Source organism: Puccinia triticina, chromosome 4A (assembly GCF_026914185.1).
Source record: "Puccinia triticina chromosome 4A, complete sequence".
In the NCBI taxonomy this organism is placed as follows: Eukaryota; Fungi; Basidiomycota; class Pucciniomycetes; order Pucciniales; family Pucciniaceae; genus Puccinia; species Puccinia triticina.
The window spans coordinates 2635483-2657003 of NC_070561.1; the positions used below are offsets into that span (position 1 = coordinate 2635483).

Consider the following 21521-nt stretch of genomic DNA (forward strand, 5'->3'; position numbering starts at 1 on the left):
CCGGCAGAGAGTTTCGTCTGACGGCTAAAGTATTGCATTCTGTGGACTGTCAGCGTGAGGGACGTCTGAGCGGAGAGGCCGAATCAAGTGATCATGTTTTGAGAGGCCAATTGTTGATAAGTCAAACTTAACTTGTCACGGCTGCAGGCCAGCAACAAATTTGCTGACAGCCACCTGCTCGTCTCAACCGACCAACGGGAATCGACCGCAGAAGGGATGGTCGCCAACGTGTGGTAAGGGTTCATCGAGAGCTCCATCAGTGACAGGGCTAGACTGGGGCCACGTAGCTGGACACAATGTTCAGGATGATGTATTCATAGCAGCTGTCGGACTCGATGAGAAAGTACAGAAAACCCTGGACTTTGTTGTGAGTCTGACCCCAAAACCGAAAACCATAGACCTTGTTGTGGCTTCAAAACATTTTTCCTTACAGCCAGCAGCTCGGCCAAACCGTCCATCCAATATCTACCAGGGTCTCGAGCGGATGGCTAGCTGGTAATGGTTCATCGAGAGCATCCATATAGCTGAACACATCGTTCAGGTGATATATTCACAAAAACTGTCGATGAGAGAATACACAAAACCCTGGACCTTGTTGCGGCTTCATCAACTGCAAGAGCCAACGACGAAGCATCTGACGACACCATAGGTTATGTCCGTCACACACCGTCTCGCGAAAGGTTTCTTGTCCGGTACGGGCCGTCGGAGTTGCTTTTTTTTTTGGGCGCTGCGCTTGTCAGTAGGCCAGGAAAAGGTGGGTACGGGTTAACATGACAGTCTCAGACGGATGAGACCCGACAAATACCTCGAAAAAACAAGTGCTCGGACCGTCCCTTCCGGCGCGGCCCAGACTTCGGAACAGAACCTCACAGCAACAACAACAATAATATCGCTCTTTCGGTTCTGTTTTCTTGCGGATTGCTGTTGGACCTTATAGGGGTCCGAAACCACTTCACGGATAGGAGGGTGGGCCTTGTTAAGTTAGCTTTTGCCTGCCGTTTGGTTGCTGATGAGGGACCCCAGCCCCAGGGACCCTAGGCTCCGGCCGATCGGTGCAATGAGTGTTAGAGGCTTTGTCTCGGGATGGCACTGCCCGTTGCGACGAGTCACAGTCCACCCTGACATCAAAGCTGTATCTCACAATACAAGTAGACCGTCCCTTCCGGCGCGGCTCAAGGTTCGGAACACAGCGGCGGAGTAACAAGTAATACATTTTTTTTTGGTTCTCGTTTCGCGTTCGCTGTTGGTCCGCCTGCCGTGTGGATTGCTGATGAGACTCGGAGTAGGGTCTAGGGAGTACAGAAAAAGTATTATGCGCGATTATACATCCATGGACAACGTCCAAAGCAGTCATGACATGTGTAGGGCTGTTTATCCGGTGTTGTCTGTTCTCTCATCAAGCAAAGCTAAATATCTTAAGATTGGTGGAGCATTAAAGTGCGGGCAAGAGGTCATTTGCATTGTGCGACACACATCGTCAAACTTCTTTAACTTGTTGTACGTTATCACGACCACCATATTCATCTCGTAACACGACCCCCACCCAAAAAAAAAAAGACAACTCAAGATATATATAAAGCAAGAGAGGGGTGGTAATTACTTCGAGTTCTCGAAACGATCGATCAGTTTCTCGATCCAGAGGGGAACGAAGGTAAACATTTCGTTCCGAAAGTGATGATAATAGAGGGTATGAAAGAGATCGAGCTGGCCGAACTGGATAAGTCTCCGGAACATGATGCCGTAGGAGTCGATGAGTCCGTTGCCATACAACTCTATCCCCTCCTTCTTCTTGCTACCGGGGGAGGAGCTGTGGGCGAGTTCGGCGCGCATGACCTTGAACACTTGCATCCCGCTCTCGAATTGGCGGGTAGAGAAGAGCGCATTGAGCAGCGCGTTGTACACCACTTGGTTCAGCTTCCCGCGTTCCTTCAGCCGTCCAATCAGCTCCGTCGCCCGCACTAGCTTCCGCCCCTCTCCTTCCGCCCCATGCGTGCCGCCGCCGCCTGCTGATGATGATGGCTGGTGGAAGCCGTCCGTGCGCGCTTCGTATTCTTGGATGTGCGCTCGCAGGAACCCTTGGATCAAGGCCGTGTATGTGATGTCCGTCGTCGCTCTACCATACATCCATGAACAAAATGAGAATCATCGAGTGCTAGAGAAAGAGAGAAAGGGGAAGACTTACATGCCTCTTTCTTCGATCTCTTCGAGCAATTTGTCGGCCACTTCGACGTCTTCGATCTTCCCGCTGCGACAGAGGTGATGGATGATCGAGCCGTAAGTGATCGCATTAGGTTCGACGCCAGCAAGCTCCATCATGGCGAGGAGCTTCTGGATGGTGTGCTGGCCACTGCCGAGCTTAAGGAGGATGTTGAGAAGGATGGTGAAGCTGACGACGTCGGGCTTGACGTGTTGGTCCTCGAACCGTTTGAGATGGGCGAGCACATGGTCGAGGATGGGGTGTTGGAGCCGGGAATGGTAGTTGAGGAAGTGGTTGAGGGTGGTGGTGTTCGGGACGAGCCGGTCGGAAAGGGCCTCCAGCAGGCTCTCGGCGCGCTCGAGCATCTGGTGTCTCAAAAGAGCGGAGACGATGGAGTTGATTGCGTCAATCGGGAGCTTGCTGCCCTTCTTGCGACCACCACCACCACTACTACTACTACTACTACTACTACTCGAGCCGCCCGGTTTGCCTCCCGGAGCAGCAGAGTGGACGAGCAGCTCGTCGATCGCCGCGAGTGCGCCGTCCAGGTCGCTCCCGATACAGCCGCTGATCTGGATGCAGCGCATCGTGAAGTCCAGCTCCAGCCCGTCCTCCGCCTCCATCCGGCGCACAAACTCCTTCATCAGGGCGCCCGCCTGGCTTTGTTTCGTCACGCCCCGCAGAACCGCCGACCAGAGGTACCGGGACATCCCGCCGAGCCGCCTGGAAAAGCCGATCAGCTGCTCGACTTGCTCGATCATCCCGTTCTCCGCGAATCCCGTCAACAGGGTCCCGACCACTTTCTGTGTCAGGATGATTTCCCGTTTTTGGGATGGTTTCTTCTTGGGATCTTCTGAGGAGGAGGGTGTGGTGGTGGTGGTGGTGGTGGGCTGCGGAGTCCAGTCGACAGGCAACCAGCCGGGCACGCCCTCTGCGCCCTTGACAGCCTCCTGGATCCGCTGCGAGAGATCGAGACAGTACTGGAGGGAATGGGGGTGCTGCGCGAGGAAGTTGCGGCGGATGAGATGGACGATCCGTTCGTCCTGCTCGACGAGCCAGTCGGCATGCTCGGGCTCGTCCTCTGCGGGCCGACGCCAGAGAAGGCCGAGCTCGACGGCGCGGAGGAAGAAGCGGGCGCGGGCGGGCTGGGGCAGTCGGTCGAGCGGGAGCCGGTCGGCAGGCCGGACGCGGGACCAGATCCGGTCGACCAACGAGCCGACCAGGCGGCCCAGAGGCGGGCCCTCGTTCAGGGTGGATGAGACGACGACCAGTGCGGTGAAGAAGCCTTCGTCCAGGCCGATCGTCGGTGGCGGCTGGCTGGGATCCGCTGGGCCGTGCCTCCGATCGACGATCTCCAGGATGCCCGTCCAGACCCCGGCCAGCCGGTCGTAGTTCCCCCGCCGGATCTCTTCCCACGCCCACTCGCCGACACTGGCCATCCGGGGTCGGAGCGCGCAGTGGATGATGACCTGCTTGGAGGCCTCCCAGACTGCCGCGCGGTGCTGGTGCTCGCTGTTTTCGGAGAGGCTGAGCTTCTGGCGGACGATGCTCAGGAGGGCTTCCATGACCTGGCGGGACTGGGCGAACTCGAGGCCGGTTTCGAGGAGCAGGATCTGGTTGAAGCCTTTGGTGACCGCGGAGAGGAAGGGCTCCTGCGGCTGCGGGGCGACGGCTGGATGGAGGGCGGGCTGGGCGGAGTGGATGGCCAGGCCTCGGTGGAGGTAGACGAGTGCGGCATTGTGGAAGGATGCGATGGCCCGGCTGAGTTTGGGGGGGGCGTCGGCCGGATGGGCGGGATATCGGATCGGCTGCTGCTGGTGTTCCGGGGGCTGCTGGCTGTGTGTTGGGAACAGGAGCGGGTCGGCTGTTCTGCTGCCTGGCTGGTGGGGTTGTTGTTGGTGGTAGGGTGGGATGTTCTGGCGGAACCAGTGCTGGGCTGCTGCTGGTCGGAGGGCCCTCATCTTCTGGGGCGCCCTCCTGCTGCTGCTGCCCCGGGCTTAGTCCCTACGGGGGCGGGCTCGGGGGCCCAGACGACACAGGCGGACCCGCGGCCGGAGGACAGCCAAACTTCCTGGCCCCGGCGGCAAGCATTCCTTCCCCATGCTCCTGTAGTGATGCTCCTCTCAGCTTCCTTTCTGCTGAGATCACAGATAAATATGTGACCTTCCCCTCCATTAAGAGTGCACCAGAAGATCCCATCCCTATGTTAGCTCCCCCTCCATGTGTATCCCTGCCGTAAAAACAGCCCAGATGGGCACCTTGTTGTATCTAAGTATGTCATAGATGTCTCCTTCCTTGCTGTTTTTAGGAATATAAGATATATCCCAATATTTTAGTCAGCATGCCATTGCCTGTGAGACCCCAGCCATGCAACCTATTTTCAGCCCAGTGCTCCCATCCACCATGTCACAGCGTTGGCCCCAGGACAATGCACAGATGCCACCCCAGTCAGGATCATGGGGCCCAACCTGACCAATTTATAGCCTCACGGTGGCCACAAGGCCCCTCAAGGCATGTCATCCCGCTGACCCCAGTGGCCGGAGCCTGCCCTCCTCACACCCGTCTCCCTTGCGTTGCAGTAGGCGCCATGACACCACCCTCAAGAACAATCTCCCAAGGAGGTCAGCATGGATGGCCGTCGGAGGTCCAGCCCTTGCATCATGAGGTTGCCACCCCTGCGCCTTGGTCAGGTTGGCGCCACCAGATACAGGTGCAGGGCATGGCTACATGACGTCCTGGCGGTGTGTGGCAGAACGGCGCCATCTGGGAGTACAGCCACTGCAGGGCCCTGCTGGCGTCTGGATGGCCGCCCTGCTGGCATCCCAGTTGCCCCGCTGTGTACCAACGGGTACCCGGCGGCATTCCTTAACGTAGATACAAGCAAATTTATTGTGTTTATTGTACCAAGAAATACATGTATTGTAAGGGTTGGGAGATCCTTTACTGTTTTGAGGCATTGAGGCCTTGGAGCAGTTCTAGACACAATCTTGGGGCTTTATTTCATAGAGATAGCTCAGTGAGAGAGGGATCAGTCTGGAGTCTCTCTACATACAAGATGGATCATAGAGGAAGGAGGCAAAAGGGAATGAGAAGCTTACCTACCTCAGTGAGACTCAGAGAGGGATCAGTTGGGGGTCTCTACTGAGCTAGGCCGGGAGCAAGGAAGTGTGGACTATGTAGATGAGAGCTTAGAGCATCCGCATCCGTTGCTAGATTAGCCTGGGCTAAAATAGCTTGGATTACAATTGGCCATCCGCATGGGTGGGGATTAGTGGGTCCAAGCTGTTGGAGGTTATGTGCTTAGGTGCCTATATGTTATGTGTTTGGCACCTAAACACATAAAGTTCATGCTTACAGGCATGATGCATATTCAATTTGAGATTAGTCCCAGGATTAGTGGGGTCTACATTTAGACCCCACTAGCTCCAAACAGAGCTCTGGGTCAAGTTGATCCCCGGTTGATCCAACCTGATGCGGGTGCAGGGTCAAACTAAGCGCCCTAATCCAGGCTAACTTAGCACCCGGTGCGGATGGTCTTATAGAATCAAGGGATAGTCTTGTGTAACCTTGTGAAACCCAAGAGGAGCTCAGGGCTTCACATGTAGACATATATAGACATACTCTGCCCACCCTTCATCATCAAGCTTAACTAAGCCACTCGTGGTGAGCGGGTCTGGGCAGCAGCCCAGTTTCACCAGAGAGGCTTATGAACTAAAACACAAAGCTCGCGTGAGCCAAGCGTGATATAGAGGCCACTCTTTCTCTCCTGGTTTCTATGCCACTCATCAGAATTTTTTCTTTTTTTGTCTATCTGACAGCTTACCATCTTCTTGATTTTTCAGTATTTTTTTTATTGCTGTACTCTCACCCCTTCACATTTGAAACTTGACAACAAGAAGTAGTATGACTGCGCATGGTCCTTGTCATATGATGCGCAAGCCAAATCCAAGTTTGAAATCATGAACTTCAATAATTTATTTCCAGTAGAAACAATCAAGATTTTGCACTAAGAAATAATGAAAAATCCAGAACATGTAGAACTATGATGTATCAAAAGCTAGAAAGATTATGTTGAGTGTTGAGAGTGTGGTGATGCAAACAAGGCTGCTCCCAGCCAAACCTTGGAATTGGCTCACGCAAGAGAAGTGTTTTGGTTATGGGATTCAAAGTTGGCCACGCATGACTTGCATGTACTTTTGCAAGTTGGTGTTCAAGGCTTTTCTTGAGCACCAACACTCAAAAAACTATTCAAGAAGCTTTGGGGGGTGTAGTGCAATGTGACTTGCATGAACTTTTGCAACTTGGTGTTCAAGAATAAACTTGAACACCGACTTGCAAAAGTGCATGCAAGTAGCACCTGGCCAACTTTGAATAGTATGCAAGGCCCTCCCTCCGGTCGGGGTCGCTTCACGACCAGCCAAATGCTGCACGCCCGCACGCAGGCTGGGACTTGTGTTAAGGTCGCTTCATCATCTCTTCGATGTTTTTATCTGCTTTAAGAAATGTGCCGTTTTCAAAGTAAGAGTCAATGAATACATGTCACATGGCTGGATGCGCGAGATGAAAGCCAGGAGGTCCTGAAACCTTGAAGAATTGGAATACATGTAGGATCTTTTATATATAATAAGGTGTATAATAAAAAATGCACATTTTTCAGTACAGATGATCACCCCGGACTTCGGGCTTTGGGAGCAAGCCTCTCTGTGAGACAGAGACCCTGCGGGTGCCTTTCGCGCTCTCACCGAGAGGCTTGTGTTAGGCTTGACCTCTGTACTATTTCTTCTTTTTCCCTTTCTTCTTTTTGGATCCAGGGGGCTGTTTGGCGGCTTCCTTAGCAGAAGTGGATGGACCAAGCGAACCAAGATCTTTGGGCTTGTTATCCGTCGTGGTCTTGTCGGTAACCTCGGGCTCGTTGGTGGCCTTCACGTTTTGCATCTGCTGTATCGTTGCCCGGGTCATGAGCTCAAATCGGTTTAAGTAGACCGCCGATCGAGTCTTGAACTTGATACACTGTTATATTTTAAGGTCAGGAATCGATTGGTAGACACTTGTTGATAAGCGTCTTGGAAGAGACTCACTTTATTATCGTCTGTTACCTTGAGTATTAGCAGGCCCAGACTGTGACGCCATTTCGTGCAATATCGGGTCTGCCATCGAGCATAGTCAGTGTGTAAGCCCCATCAATCAGGATCGTATGTGTATGACGGGCTTGTTCGATCCGCTGACGGATCCGCTGACGACTGCTATGATGGACGTACCGTTACAGGCGATGACTCGTATAGTTTGTTGCATTCGGACACAAAGCTGTCCCAGCTCCGGTAGTAAACCATCGATCGTTGGTGAAAGGATCTTGATGAAGCCTTGTCTTCTTCAGCACCAAGAAACGAACAAGTCCGAACTTGCATAGTCCCTCGAGACTTCGGGCCCCCGGGGGGTAGGCTGAACTCGGGAAGCGAGGGGCCTGTACCATCGAACTTAACTAAAGTCCCTCTCTCGCCTGAGGCTTTGCCGGAGGGACTTGTGACTTATCAGGAATTCTCGCGTGAGAGAACCGGGTATTTCAGCCCTCATTTCGTTACATCCGCCATATCTCATGTAATTCTCAACCATCATTCACAAGACCAACTTTTTATACATTGCATACTTTTTCTTATATTTTACACATTTTTCAGATTGTCTATTTCTTAACTCAAAGTTTTTAAACATTTGATTGAGAAAAAAATAATTCAATAAAAGTACAGCGCTTTGGCTGAGCGCGCTCGGACCTTTTCTGTGTGATCCGGTCAATTTCTTCAAAAATGAGACTTTTCAAAAAATAAAAGAGGGATGAAGATTGAGGCAAGGGAGTCTAAAATTATATGAGAAGGAGGGGCAGATGCAGGTGTACCATCCACCAAAATCTTAGAAGGTTTACAATGGTCAGAAACAAGTTCTGGTGGTTCAAAGGAAATCACCACCAAAACGAAAATATCTCTCATGCAAGAATCCCTGATTAGTCATAAGTCCCTCCGGCAAAGCCTCAGGCAAAAGAGGGACTTAGTTAAGTTTGCTGTACCATAGATTTCTGCGGATTCACACCTTGGATTCCGAGCTGCCAAAAATACCGGTTCGTCAAGATTATTTTCCCTGCACGGTTTCCCCAAGCTGCTCCAAAAGGCGTATTTACCATGGGACCGCGGATTCATCAACAACTCCTTGATCACCGGTACTGACCGGTACACACCAGCCATCGGGAACGTATTCCCCTCAATGGCAAGTCTGTTTGGTCATTGAGGGCTCCCTTTGATGGGCTGTCCTCTTGGTCATTGAGATGAGTATACACTCCTCAAGATGATCGGTTTGTTCCGGTCATCGAGAGGAGTATGGACTCCTTAAGATGACCGGAACAAACCGGTCATTGGGAGGAGTATAGTACATCAAGCGCGTCTGGGCACATGCCCCAGTCCCGCGCGGCCGAGCGCCACTGGGGGTTTGGGGGGTGCCCAGAGGGCTTGATCGGGGAGGTCGGGCAGGCGGCAGATCTTGGCACATGTCCAAGTCTGGCTTGGCCGACCCCAAGCTCTGGGCCAATGGGATCACCGCGATAACATATCTAGACTGATGTGTGTACCGGCCATCGGATGTGTCAATACACTGCTAGTCTTGGGGAGGAGAGCCCCCATCAAGGAGAGAACTACCCCTCCTCAATGGTTGGTCTGCAAACCGGTCATCAAGAGGGAGAGACGACTCCCAGCTTCTTGGTGGTCAATACCTGTATCGGTCATCAAGAAGGGAAAGTCTTGATGACCGGTCTGTAGACCGACCATTGAGGAGTGAAACTTCTCTCCTCGATGGCCGGCATCTTTGGCAGGTGTGGCACCCTCGCTTGGCCTTGGCCCAGGGGGGCTTTGTGCCGAACCCCGCCAACTTGGCCATGTGCCAAGCGGGGGTTTTGGGTGTGTCACACACACTTTGGGCTTGGCCAAGCGGGCTTGGGCTTTTCACCCCCAAACTTGTGCATGTGCCCAGACAGGCTTTATGCACTATATGTACTCCTCTAGATGGCCAGAATGAACCGGTCATTGGGAGGAGTGCATACTCCCTTGATGATCGGAACGAACCGGTCATCAATCTACTCCTCAAGATGACTGGTTTGTTCCGGTCGTTTTGAGGAGTACATCTTTCTCTTGATGACCGGTTTGTTCCGGATCTTGGGGAGTACATACTCCTCTTGATGACCAGAACAAACGGGTCATCTCGAGAAGTACATCTTCTTCTCGATGACCAGAACAAACCGGTCATCAAGAATGTGGCGAGTGGCTAGTGATGCCCGGTACAGACAGGGCATCAACGGAGGTGTGGACTCTTATCAATCACTGGTCTCCACCAGCCATTGAGAGTGTAGAACCTACTGACCAGCCATCGGTGGAGGGTGTATGCACTCCACTCAATGACTGGCTTTGGCCGGCCATCAAGGGTGTAGTGAGCTGCTCTCGATGGCGGGTACTCACTCCATGGGTAGGGGGGGGGGGCGATACAAGGATGTGCTGTGTATCTGATGGTGCGGGTGAGGGAAAGGCTGGGGAAGGCGTACATAATCCAAGGTGAAAAAAATAGGTCCGACCTAATTTTCCAATCTGAGGAAAACAGACCAAGACCATTTTCCTTGGATTACATAAATACTTGTGAAAAATTCAAAAAGTACATCTTTTTCCTTACCTTTTTCCCATCAGATTGGTATTTTTAATACTAATATATTTTTGTGTTTCTGATTGTGTACAGTGTCCACCAACTTTGACACCCTAACCCCAGAACTTCAATCCCTTGGAGTTACGGACAAAAACACGCAACCCCATGAGATTAGAGAGGAAACCACTGATACTAATCAGCGCCCAGATTCCCCAGCTGTTTCCGATAAATCTTCAGGTAAATTTATACAAGGATAAACTCAAAGTAGAAGGCAAGATTTCCTACTGAGCACATTTATTTCCATTATGTCTCCCCCATCTCTCAGATCTTGAGGTTATAATGGAAGTAACCATAAATCAGACCCAGGCAGAGGATTTCCACCTGCGTCAGTTCTTCCTCAAGCTAAACAACCTGTAGCAGACAAAATCATTTATGCTACAAAGAAAGGAAAAATTAAAAATGTATCTTCTACTAATAGTCTTGACGTAAGAGAATTTCAAGCGCTATTATTACAGGATGAAAGGCTACAAGAAGTGGCTCAAGGACGTTGTGGTAGACGGAAAAGTGGAAAAATAAAAAGTTTTTTCTATGCCACATAGTTACTCATACTAGGCCTCAAGATACCATCAAATGGACCCCAGAAATGAATTCTACGGCCAATTTCACCCCTAGTCACCACTGGAAGCACCCCTGGACCCCCTCTAGTGTGGAAGTTACACCTCATGGACACATATCACACGGCCAGCCCCAGTAACCCAGCTGTCACCTGCCTCAACCCAAGTTCACAGTAGTACACTTATACATATCACAGGATACAAACATACATCTCCCTGTCAGGCTACACTCATTACATAAACTACATACACTCCTTTATATACATAGTATGACATCATTTACACTGTTTCTGCAGCCTCAGACTTTGTGTATACACTAATTCCCCCTGTATGACAGCTCATGCAGTCTACTGTCACCTCATGCATGTGTTAGAATTTTCTGTTGTATATTCTGAAATCATGTATGCACCCCTGGCATATTTAGAATGTTCTGTTGTATATTCTGACACCATTCATGCGCCCCTGAGGGGTTATGACATCATTTGTATCTACTCCCACCAGCTAAAATCCCTCACCCTGTTGTCTAGATTAGCTGAAACCCTAACCCACAAGCCCCCTCTGGGGCTCCCCTTTTGTCTATAAAAGGAGCTCTCTCCACCCCCAGTGGTCTGCTCCCCAGTTCCTCACCCAGAACTCACAAGTCACCCAACACTCATCCACACTCAAATCCTAAAACCCTTATAACAATAAATCAACCCTTATAACAACAATTCAACCCTTATAACAAAGTAATTAAAACACTTACACGTTGCCAGTCAAACAGATTTCATCTGGAACAGACCAGACCTATCACTTGATAAAACTTGCCAAGCTGAGCTTGGTGGGTCTTGTTGACTGATAACAGAAGGGCAGAGCTTGCAACTCCACCATACCCTTCACCATTCAGCAAAAGGGTTCCATTACCACTTTTGAGTCTTACAACGTGCGCAATCACAGCAGCCACACGGCAATGAAGCACATCTCAAGTATTGCCAGGCGGATTTCCAGGAGATGATAGATCTCAAAGGATTGATAACCACCTTGAAGAGGACAAAGTATTGGAATCCAATGGACATCAGCTCAGAGTCCCTACTACTCCAGAAGCCGTCCCGCAGACGAAACCACTCTCCATTAAGAATCCCTCAGAGCCGCAGACCAGCTTCAAGACCCCAGTCAGGCAGAGGGGGGAATCTGAATTCCAGACACCTGCGGAACACTGGGCGCAATCAACAATGGCACAGTCAAATATACAAAGAAATGATACACCCAGGCAGATCCCTCCAAGGCACAACGGTGGGCCGCTACGCTACACTACGCTACAGGGCCACTTAGCGTTAGCGTAGCGGCAAAAAGCGCCCACCCATTTTGAGTAGCGTTAGCACGCTGTTAGCGCCGCTATGCTGCGCTAACAGCGCGCCAATTGTTTGTTAGTGTTAGCGCGCCGCTAAAGTCACTACGCTACAGCACTTTTAGCGGAAAAAAAGGCATTTTTTCAGCTAAAAGCACTGTGGCGCACCGTAGCGCGCGGTCTTTTGCGCCCTGCGTGTGTAGCGTTAGCGCAATTGCGCGCATCTGCGCTAACGCTACGCTAAAAGCTAAATTATCTGCGCACCCTTTGCGCGTAGCTTTAGCGCAGAGAAGGCGCAATTCCGCTAACGCTACACTAAAATTTAGCGGAATTCCGCTACGCTACGCCACGCTAATGCTACGGTTAGCGTAGCTGGCCCACCGTTGCAAGGCACTTATCAACATCTGGAGCAAGACAAAATAGCCCGCCCAGAGCGCCAGATGGACCTAGATACCTGAATAGTTCCCATTTCTTTAGTAGTAATAGTAATTCTGGCTCAGAACACGCATCAAGTGTCCCAGAAATTCCAAATGTTGTTAACAATCCAGATACTCCATTCAGAAATGCCCTACATTTGTACACAGAAAATCTTAACTTTGTTGTATAAAGAATTACACAAAGTAACAAAGAATTGTCTTCAGATCTTAAAAAATTGTGCCACAAAGTTACACAGCGTGTAGATGAGCAAGTGAATTCTGAAGATGACACCTTCACTTTCATATTGAATAAATTGGAGAGTATGAATAAGAAGCTTGATGAAGCGCCCTCTGCTCCAGAGATATTGAGTACCCAAGTTACTAGATCCCTAGCTAGAACTGAAGAACTGGTTGAAGATCAAGAAAATACCAACCAGGAAATATTACAGAAATTGAATTTGTTGGAATCACACTTCAGAACCCTGCAGAATGATACTTAGGATAAAATTACATTACAATTCACCACATTTGAAGACATAGTAAATAGGTTTGAAAAGCAAAACATGGACACAGGGTCAAAACAAGATAAATTAGAAGATATAATTTTACAAGTAGAAAATTCTACTAGAGGCCAAGGCGGCTTTGCCGCTGCAAACTCAATGAACAGCCTCCCACTTTCAATCATCCCTCCTATTGACAGGCTAACCAGATTTTATAGCCCAAAATGATATCAAATCTTGCCAGACTGTTGTGAACCATCCAAGGAGACACAAATTAAGCCCAAAGCGGCTTTGCCACTGCAAGAAATCATGCCCCCCATCCAGCTATACCCCGCCTACACGGTGGAATGAGCACCCAGGTACCACATCCATACCATGTCTATGTAGATAGATTAAGATAAGGCCAAGGCAGCTTTGCCAATACAATGCCAGGATTCCAGCAAGAATCTCTCTAAGATTATTTCTTCCACATCTTACAATGCACATCACTGATCAGTATGAACCTCACCAATCACTATGAATCTCACCTAGTCTTTCTTTTCACACAAAAGTGTGTCATTATGTGGCAGTAATTTTGAACCATTTAATTTCAGAAACAAATGTTTTGGTGTCACCAAAATTGTGGGAATGCCTTGTTTTCTACAATTTTCCATTATTTTTGATGATTTCTGAAAATTAAAGCAAAAAAAAAAACACCTAAAATCCATGGTTGAAGAAGTAGTTTAAACATGTCCTTTGTATCCTCAATGAGTCTCATGTAGTTCACCACAGACAGATCATCCTGTCTGTTGCCAACTGACAGATCAAGTGTGCTGTTAGACTCCAACTTTTTATGGCACATTGAATTTATTTTTATTTGTTCATGAAGTAACCCTGATTTTAATGATGAAAGTTCTTATACAGGGAAATATGTATATGTATGGTTGGGGAAGTCATATGAGAAAAGTATTTGTCTTGGATTTGCTATTTATTCTTCATATGATTTGAGTACATACACACATTTATTGCAGTCAGTCAAACCAAAATGCACAGATAAAAAAACCCTAAGAAACCTGCAAGAACAAATCTGGGAGAAATCCAAAAGCTTTGCTGTTTTGTTTTCTTGGGTATAAAACTATCAATTTGTTGAAAAACATGTGACCAATTCCAATGACAAGTAACTATGAAGTTTTAGAATATATCAGAGGGGGGCCTTTGAGAGCGTAATTGTAATCAGACAGGGTGCACAAGAAGCTTTGGCAACTTTGACAGGTCTGCTCATATCATGGACCTCATGCGACTTGTTTGGTTGTGATCTGATGTAGGGGTGTAGTGGGGCGCCATCTGCAGATCCTATTACCGCCATTAGAGCGAAGTTTGGTCTTAGGAAAGAGCAGACAGCAGAGGTTTGGCTGGGTGACCGAGCTGATCATCGGTCGCGCAACAGCGCCAGGGAATTGTTGCACTCACTTTTTCCTTAGCCAAGGTGTGGACTTCAACTTCTATCTGATGCTTCTCACACTTTAGTCTGTCAACAGCTTCTGGTTGACTGTCCCTTGTAAATTGCAAAGCAGAAGCTGCTTCATCAACCAAATCAATGGCAATCAACGGCCTGCTATGTATCAGTGGAACTCAGGAGAGAGTGGTTGCAGTGACAATGGCATGGTTGAGGATTCCAGCAGCGGGGCCCAAAGTGGGGGAATACCGTTGGTTGGCAGGGCTTTAAGTAGTTCCTGCTGCCGGGTCTGCAACTTTACGACCTTCTCAATCAAGACATGGTTGTGTACAAGCTTGCCAAGATCAGCCTTGACAATGACAAGGTCGTTTTTCCTGACGGCATGGTCGTCGGCCAGCTCGGCAAGATTGATTGAGTTAGCGAGATAGAAGAGGTTGGTACGGCTGGCCTTGAACCCAACAATGTAGAGTCTTTCTGTTCTGCAAGTAACTGCCAGTATTCAACCATTCTGCACGATGAGCTTGGCAAAAAGCTGAACATTAAGCAGCGTTCGCCATCATGGAGACCACCCTGCTGAACCGTCCCCCCAATGTGGGGGGCTGGTGCAAGCCCGCGGTGGCATGGCAATGGCGGTGGTGGTGTTGGTGGTGTTCCTGTATGTTTGGTGAGGGTAGGGTGGAATGGATGGCTTGCCGCGCTTGAGCTATGGACAACTTGGAATGGGAGTAACTGGTTCAGCAAGGTCGGTAGTTACATATTCATGGCGGCAGCAATGTTGCCTTGGGCATCTTGGTGGTGTTGTTGTTGTGAACCCGGAGGTAAGTCCAACTCAAATCCAGAGGCCCACGGGGGCTTGGCTAAAAAAGACTGCGAGCTGGCCAGTCAGGTTCTCCCCCCAGGCACATCCGTTTTGTCTGTAATTCCAGCAGGCGGCGAGCTTAACTAAGAAGCCTCTCCGAAGGAGAGGCTTAGGACTAAAGTCGGATTCTTGGCCTGAGGCTGACAAGGTTTTTTGAAGAAAATGAGCAATTTTGTATTTACATTTATTTTATGATTAGCTCTACAGTTTTACTCCAAATCCCAGCTGATCATGTTGTAGCCCTTGATCTCAGCTATCTTGTACATATTTTTTCAAGTATTCTCAACAAAAATTGGCTGCTCAGCAGCCATTCTTGCCAGGGCTGTTTCTGAGCAATGTGATGGACCCATTGGGCTACTTGCTGGTCAAGATTGGACAGGTTCTCACAATTTTGGCTCACCAGACCTCCCAAGGCAGTTTTTTTTACATCACAATTACTTCCAAGGGATGAGGATACAACTTTGATGGGATACATGGTAACATGTACAACAAGGAGCTGATTCTAATGGTACTGGAGGCTGTGAAGAAATCCGAGGGGTATGCGGTGATATGTGGATTAGAAGGATTTTTTGGCCATTTGGCTGGGCAGCCTAAGGCCAAATGTTGGACATTAGGCACAAGTCCCTCCCGCAAGAGGGAGGGTGCTCGCGCCCCGCAAGCACAGGGAGGGACTTGTGTTAAGTTTGAGCAGGCGGTGCATCTCAGGCTCCCCCGCTTCTGCATATGCATTTGCACAGCCTGGGGGGTTAAAGAGCTGGCCCCCACTTAGCAGATTTCCACCGCGCTGCTGGGGGCCTTCCTGACATAATGTTTGACCCATCCAGTGAGTTGGGCGGCAGTATGGGCCTGGGTGCAGCAGCTTCAGCTGGCTTTGGGCTAGGTTGCGTTTTTTGTGGAGGCTTTCCTCAGATGAGGGAAGCGTTTTTTGCTTTTTTGTGATTAAAAGATAGGGAAAACCCTTTCTTTGTTGTTTTGTGGATAAAAAATAGGGGAAACCCTTGATTTTTTTGGGGCATGCTAAATGCACCCCAAGTTTTTACTTCATGGACACCAAAAAGTGGTACAGCTGATGTGTACCCCAAACCACTTGTGGTGTACACTTGCACACCCCTGTGAAGATGGGGTACAGCACCTCATACCCCATGGAAGTTGGGGTGAGCCACAGGGTACCCCAAAACAAGTGAAATCTATGGTTTACATGGCCATGACACCCCATCATAATGGGGTGCAAACCCCCTGCACTCCAATCTGATACTCTGTGATAGGGGTGAGCCCCTTCACACCCCAGATATACATATCCAGCACCCAGCCCGACTTGTCACACCGGTCGCGGCTTGCCACCAAGAGGACAGAACATCAAGGGGAGTGGGAGTAGCAACTCCCCTCAATGACCAGCACCGACCAATCATTGAGGGGAGTAGCAACTCGCCTCAATGACTGCTACTCCCCTCAATGACCAACACCAATTGATCATTGAGGGGAGTTGAATGTTAAGGTCTGTTCTGTGGAGAGGAAGATGGGGTCTGGGTTCTGGGGTTCTGGGGGTTCTGGATCCAAGATGGTAGATTGCAGGATGAGGAAGAGGCTTGGATCTCCAGCCTCTCGAACCTTGAGTATGTTCCGTGACATGTACGTGTAGTATATGTACATGTGAGTCTGCGCTGCGGAGCCCGCGCTACGGCTCATAACATTATCCCCCCTTTAATGCCCAAGCCGCCCCCTTTTCTGGTTGGTCAATGAGAAAAAAAATCCTCCTCTTTTGGCTCTGCATTCTGTCCCCGGGCAGCATTAAAAAACCCAGTGGGAAAAAGCTTGCCCTCTCACTTTCTTCTCCGCGTCCTCCAATGCCTGGCCGCCGCCTCCGGAAATTTTGAGTTAAACTCCGCCAATAGGTCTCCGCTGTTCTTCAAGTTCGCCTCCGGCTCCCAAGAATTTTCCGCCGGTCCAAATCCGCGCCAGCTGACAAGGTATTGAGTCTTCCACCCTCTCCGCCGGCTGTCCAGTATTCCGTCAACCTCCCACTCATCTCCGCCGTTGACTGTTACTGGCTCCGGGGTCCGCCGCTGTCGGTGGGCAATCTTGTTGGGCTTGTGTTTGCGGAGTACTGACACGTGAAAAACTGGGTGGAATCCCTGCATGGAAAGCGGAAGGGTCAGTTTGTAAGCGGAGGTTGAAATTCTGCTAGCTATTGGGAATGGTCCAAGCCAGCGGTGTTCCAATTTGGGGCTGGGGCGTGTTGTCGAGATATTGCGCCCATCTAGCCAAACCTCGTCTCCACTGTTCCATTCCGGTGTTTTCCGCACTCCGCGGTCAAACTGGCTTTTCATGGCCTCCTGCGCCGCTTCTAGACAGTGCTTCAGTTCGTCCTGTACCTCCGCAAGCTGGCGGAGTCGCTCCGCCACCGCCGGTACACACTGTCCCGCCGATGGAATTCCGCTGTACAATGGGTTGAAACCGTAATTTGCCTTGAATGGTGACACCCCTGTTGACGTGTGATCGTTGTTGTTGTAAGCAAATTCCGCCGTTGCCAGGAGCGGAGCCCAATTGTCCTGTCAATAGCTCACAAAATGGCGGAGATATTGCTCCACCGCTTTGTTTGCAATTTCTGACTGTCCGTCTGTCCTTGGATGGTACGCTGTAGATGGTTGGAGGCGGATGCCAAGTCTGTTGTCCAATTCCCGGGTGATTTGGGATACAAAAATGCTCCCTTGGTTGGAAACAATAGTCTTCGGAGTGCCGTGGAGTTTCCAAACGTGCTCCGCCATCAGGTCCGCTAACTGCTCCGCATTCATGGACTTCCTGCAGGGGATAAAGTGTGCCATCTTTGTCAGACAGTCAACAACAGTCAGTATGCTGTTGTGGGAGCGGGATTCAGGTAGGTCTGTGATGAGGTCATAGCTGATGTCCGTCCATGGCCCCGCCGGAATTGACAGCGGCTCCAGTGTCCCAAATGGCTGTTGCGTCGAGGCTTTAACTCTTTGTTGGAATTTCGTCCTCTTGTCCTCTTTTCTTATGCCTTCTGCCTCCTATCCTTTTTTCCTTTCCTCACTCAAGTATCTCCTGATTCCCTTCTCTTCACTTCCTATGACCTGTATATTGTAGGTCATGATCGTTGTTCCGTACTTGCCTTGTGACATCGTTTCCCTGCCGAGATTAGACTATTGATCTTTCCCCAATATCCTTGTTCTCTGATGTGCGCGCGCTCTGCTTGTGACAGATTTGTGATATCTTTGAGAGTTCTTGGTCTTTCTATTCATTTCTATTTCCATATTCATTTTCATTGTCACCCACAAGTTGCTATCATGTACATAGTCTATTTAAACATAGCCTAGTCCATTGAAATCAACTCATTGGTTCTTTCTCATTTTTTCTCCGCGCCTCCATCCTGAGCCGATCCGGTGAGCCCTCAACCCTCACTGCCCTTTCTCTTGAGCCCACTGGCTCATCTTTTGCATCCTCGTGCAGCGTTACTCAGTTCAAATCTCAACACTCTTTGAAAAGAATCACATCCATCCACGTATTGGTTGACGAACTTCTTCTGGCCGTTCCACACAAAACTCCGTTGGACCAGGGCAAGGGTGCAGGATGGGCCTGGGTGGCCCGCCGCTTTGGTGTTGTGTCGGCTCTTCAGGAGCTTGGTCCGCAGTGCTGGGTCCGCCGGTACCACTATCCGCCCTTTGTTGTACAAGATGCCATCAGTCTCCGTGTATCTGTTCCGGTTACCTGTGGGGGTTTTCAAGGATTCTATCCATCCGGTCAGTTGGGCATCGAGTGGGGTCAATTCTCTGATTCTTGCAATGATCTCCGCATCAGCCATTGCCAGTTCATTTTCCACTCCGTGCTCCGCGTCTATCCCCAGTACGTCTACCTCAAACCAGTGCTCCGCCTCCGCCAAGTCAATTGATTCGTCCTCAAACCAGGATTCAAACTCCGATATCTCCGCAAAAGTCCGCTCCGTGATGTTATTGGGCTTCAGCAGCTGTCCAAAGGTCAGTTTTTCACCAGGGGCGGGGGCTAGGTCCGGTCTTCTTGATAGGGCATTGGGTTTGGTGGCTTGGCGGCCCGGGCGGAAGATGATTTCAAAATCAAAGCAACCCATGGTCTCCGCCCACCGCGCCTGTCTCCGAGTGAGCTCCTTGGTGGTCATGAAGCTTTCTAGGTTCCGGTGGTCCGTGTAAACAATGGCGGTCAGGCGGTGCGGGTTTCCTTCCAGGTACTGCCGCCACTCTTTGAAAGCGGCAACAATGGCCAATAGTTCCTTGTCAAAGATCTCGTAGTTCTTCTCCGCCTGCACCGATGATTGGGATAAGTAAGCGACGGGGTGGAGCTCTTTTTCTTTGTTGCAGACTTGAGACAAGACTGCTCCAAGCGCAAAGTCGGAGCAGTCACCTTCCAGGATAAACGGCTTGTACGGGTCCGCAATCTTAAGTATCGGAGCGGAGGTGAAGGCGGTCTTTAGGCATTCAAAAGCGGAGTTACATTTTTCATCCCAGACAAAGGGGGTTTTTGCTTTGGTCAGGTTGTGTAGAGGTCTGGTCTTCCCCGAGAAGTGGTCAATGAACCGGCGGTAAAAGTTGGAGAATCCGATGAACCGCTGAAGTTCCGTAACGTTCCGCGGTGCAGGCCACTCCGTCACCGCCTTCACTTTTGCCGGGTCCATTCTAATCCGGTTACACGCAATTAAGAGTCCAAGATATTCCACCTCTGGTTTCAAAAATTCACATTTCTCCGGTTTCAGCCATAATTGATGCTTGCTCAGGGTCTCCAGGATTCCGTTGACCGCCGCCTTTCTGTGTGTATACCATAATGTCATCCAGGTATGCGGCGGTGTCCTTTCCAATTTGTCCAAGGAGAATGTCCTGCATGAAGTATTGAAAGTCTCCCGGCGCTCCTGTGGGTCCAAACGGCATGGTGAGCGGAGCAAATTGCCCCGCCTTGCAGATGAACACTAGCTTATCCTCATCTCCCTCCGCCACTCGGAGGTTTCCGTAGGCGTTGCGGAGGTCCAGCTTTGTGAAGGTGTCGGCGTCTAGCAGGCTGTCAACTAGGTCCATGGTCAGCGGAAGGGGGTAGCAGTTCTTCACTGTCAGTGCGTTGAGTTTTCGGTAGTCAAAACAGGGGCGAAGGTTTCTGTCCTTCTTTCCGGTGAATAGAACTGGGGCCGCCCATGATGACGTGGTCCGCCGGATTGTTCCGCTGGCCAGTCCTTCCGCAATCAGTGTGTTGAGTGCCTGGTTCTCCGCCGGTGAAAGCGGAATGATCCGGCTTGCTTGCGGTGTGGCTCCTGGGACTAGGTCAACACAGAAGTCATACTTTTTTCGTGGCGGTAGGCTCTTAGCGCTGGATTTCCGGAACATGTCAATGAATCAATGGTAGCACTGCGGGAAAAGTTCCTCAACGGTCCGTGTTGCAATAGCGGCCTTTTCCGCCGCTGCTAGCCGGGGGGAGGTCGGCCACGATGTCTTGGCGGCGCTAATCTCTGCAGTGTACAGTTCTAGGAGAGAAAGGGGCTTGCCAGCTGCTTCGGAAAATGATTGCGGAGAAACTTTATTGGACTCACATTGCGGGGGAGGTAAAATACACACCCCCTCGTCACAAATCCTAGCTTTCCCCATCATGGGCCCTTGGCCCTCTGTTGAGGATGTTTGCGGAGTGAACAATACCGCCGAAGCGGCAGCAAAATTGTCGGCGGGGTTGGCGGGGTTCCATTCCAGCTGCGGGGGGGCGGGATTCCTGTTGGGGTGCAGAGTACTATCCACAGGGACAAAAAGCTTGCCAGCCGTTTCAGGGAGTATGGAAGAGGGTAGTCTATCAAACTCACATTGCGGGGGCAGTAAAACACACACCCCCTTGTCACAAATCCTAGCTTTCCCCATCATGGTCCCTTGGCCCTCTGTTGAGGATGTTTTTGGAGTGGACAAAGCTGCGGAGGCAGCTGCAATGTCGGAGTGGTCGGAGCGGAGTGTGCGGGTGGTCCAGTCAATTTGGTGTCCGTGTTTGCAGATTCATGGCATCCCAAGGATGCTGTCATACGTGTGTTTCAGTTGGGTGATGATGAATTTTGAAGGGTGGGGTTCTTCATTCAGGGTCAGGTTGATCTCATATGCCGCTTGGGATGTGGATCCATCGAATCCCAACACTGTCCGCCTTGAGGCGGTGGCGTTGCGGAGTAATCCCGCCGCGGCGGCATAGGACTCTCTCAACACATCATGGGTTGCTCCAAAATCAATCAAAAAGGAGGCAGGGGGTAAGGGGTTCTGGGGTGTGGCTCTGGGAGTTGTGATGGTGCAAGAGATGAAACATCTGGGGTCAATTTCATTTCTGGTTAAAGTTTGACTAGCACCAATACTACAAGACAACTCCGCCACGCTCAGGAAAGGCACAACCTTCATTCCTGAGCGCCTCCATTTTTTGACAAGTCGGCCCGGCCTTTTCCGCCTTTATCCGCTGGTCCGCCTCCGCCTATTGCCGCCATCCCTTCCACTAATTGTCGGATCTGATCCTC

General features: G+C 50.3%; 3 protein-coding genes across 3 annotated transcripts; all 3 read right to left on the bottom strand.

Annotated features, from left to right (window-relative positions):
* Nucleotides 1-1596: 1596 nt before the first annotated feature.
* On the bottom strand, nucleotides 1597-4158 carry PtA15_4A326 (uncharacterized protein; the record flags this gene model as incomplete). The annotated part of the gene is made up of 2 exons (XM_053168199.1): nucleotides 1597-2113; nucleotides 2183-4158. The coding sequence occupies 2 exons, from the start codon at nucleotides 4156-4158 to the stop codon at nucleotides 1597-1599; spliced, it is 2493 nt and encodes an 830-aa protein (XP_053019432.1).
* A 2812-nt stretch (nucleotides 4159-6970) lies between these two features.
* On the bottom strand, nucleotides 6971-7527 carry PtA15_4A327 (uncharacterized protein; the record flags this gene model as incomplete). The annotated part of the gene is made up of 3 exons (XM_053168200.1): nucleotides 6971-7207; nucleotides 7276-7344; nucleotides 7456-7527. The coding sequence occupies 3 exons, from the start codon at nucleotides 7525-7527 to the stop codon at nucleotides 6971-6973; spliced, it is 378 nt and encodes a 125-aa protein (XP_053019433.1).
* Nucleotides 7528-14323: 6796 nt separating this feature from the next.
* PtA15_4A328 (uncharacterized protein) lies at nucleotides 14324-14664 on the bottom strand (the record flags this gene model as incomplete). Its single annotated transcript, XM_053168201.1, has 2 exons — nucleotides 14324-14605; nucleotides 14662-14664. 2 exons carry the CDS (start codon nucleotides 14662-14664, stop codon nucleotides 14324-14326), a joined length of 285 nt encoding a protein of 94 aa, XP_053019434.1.
* Nucleotides 14665-21521: the final 6857 nt, after the last annotated feature.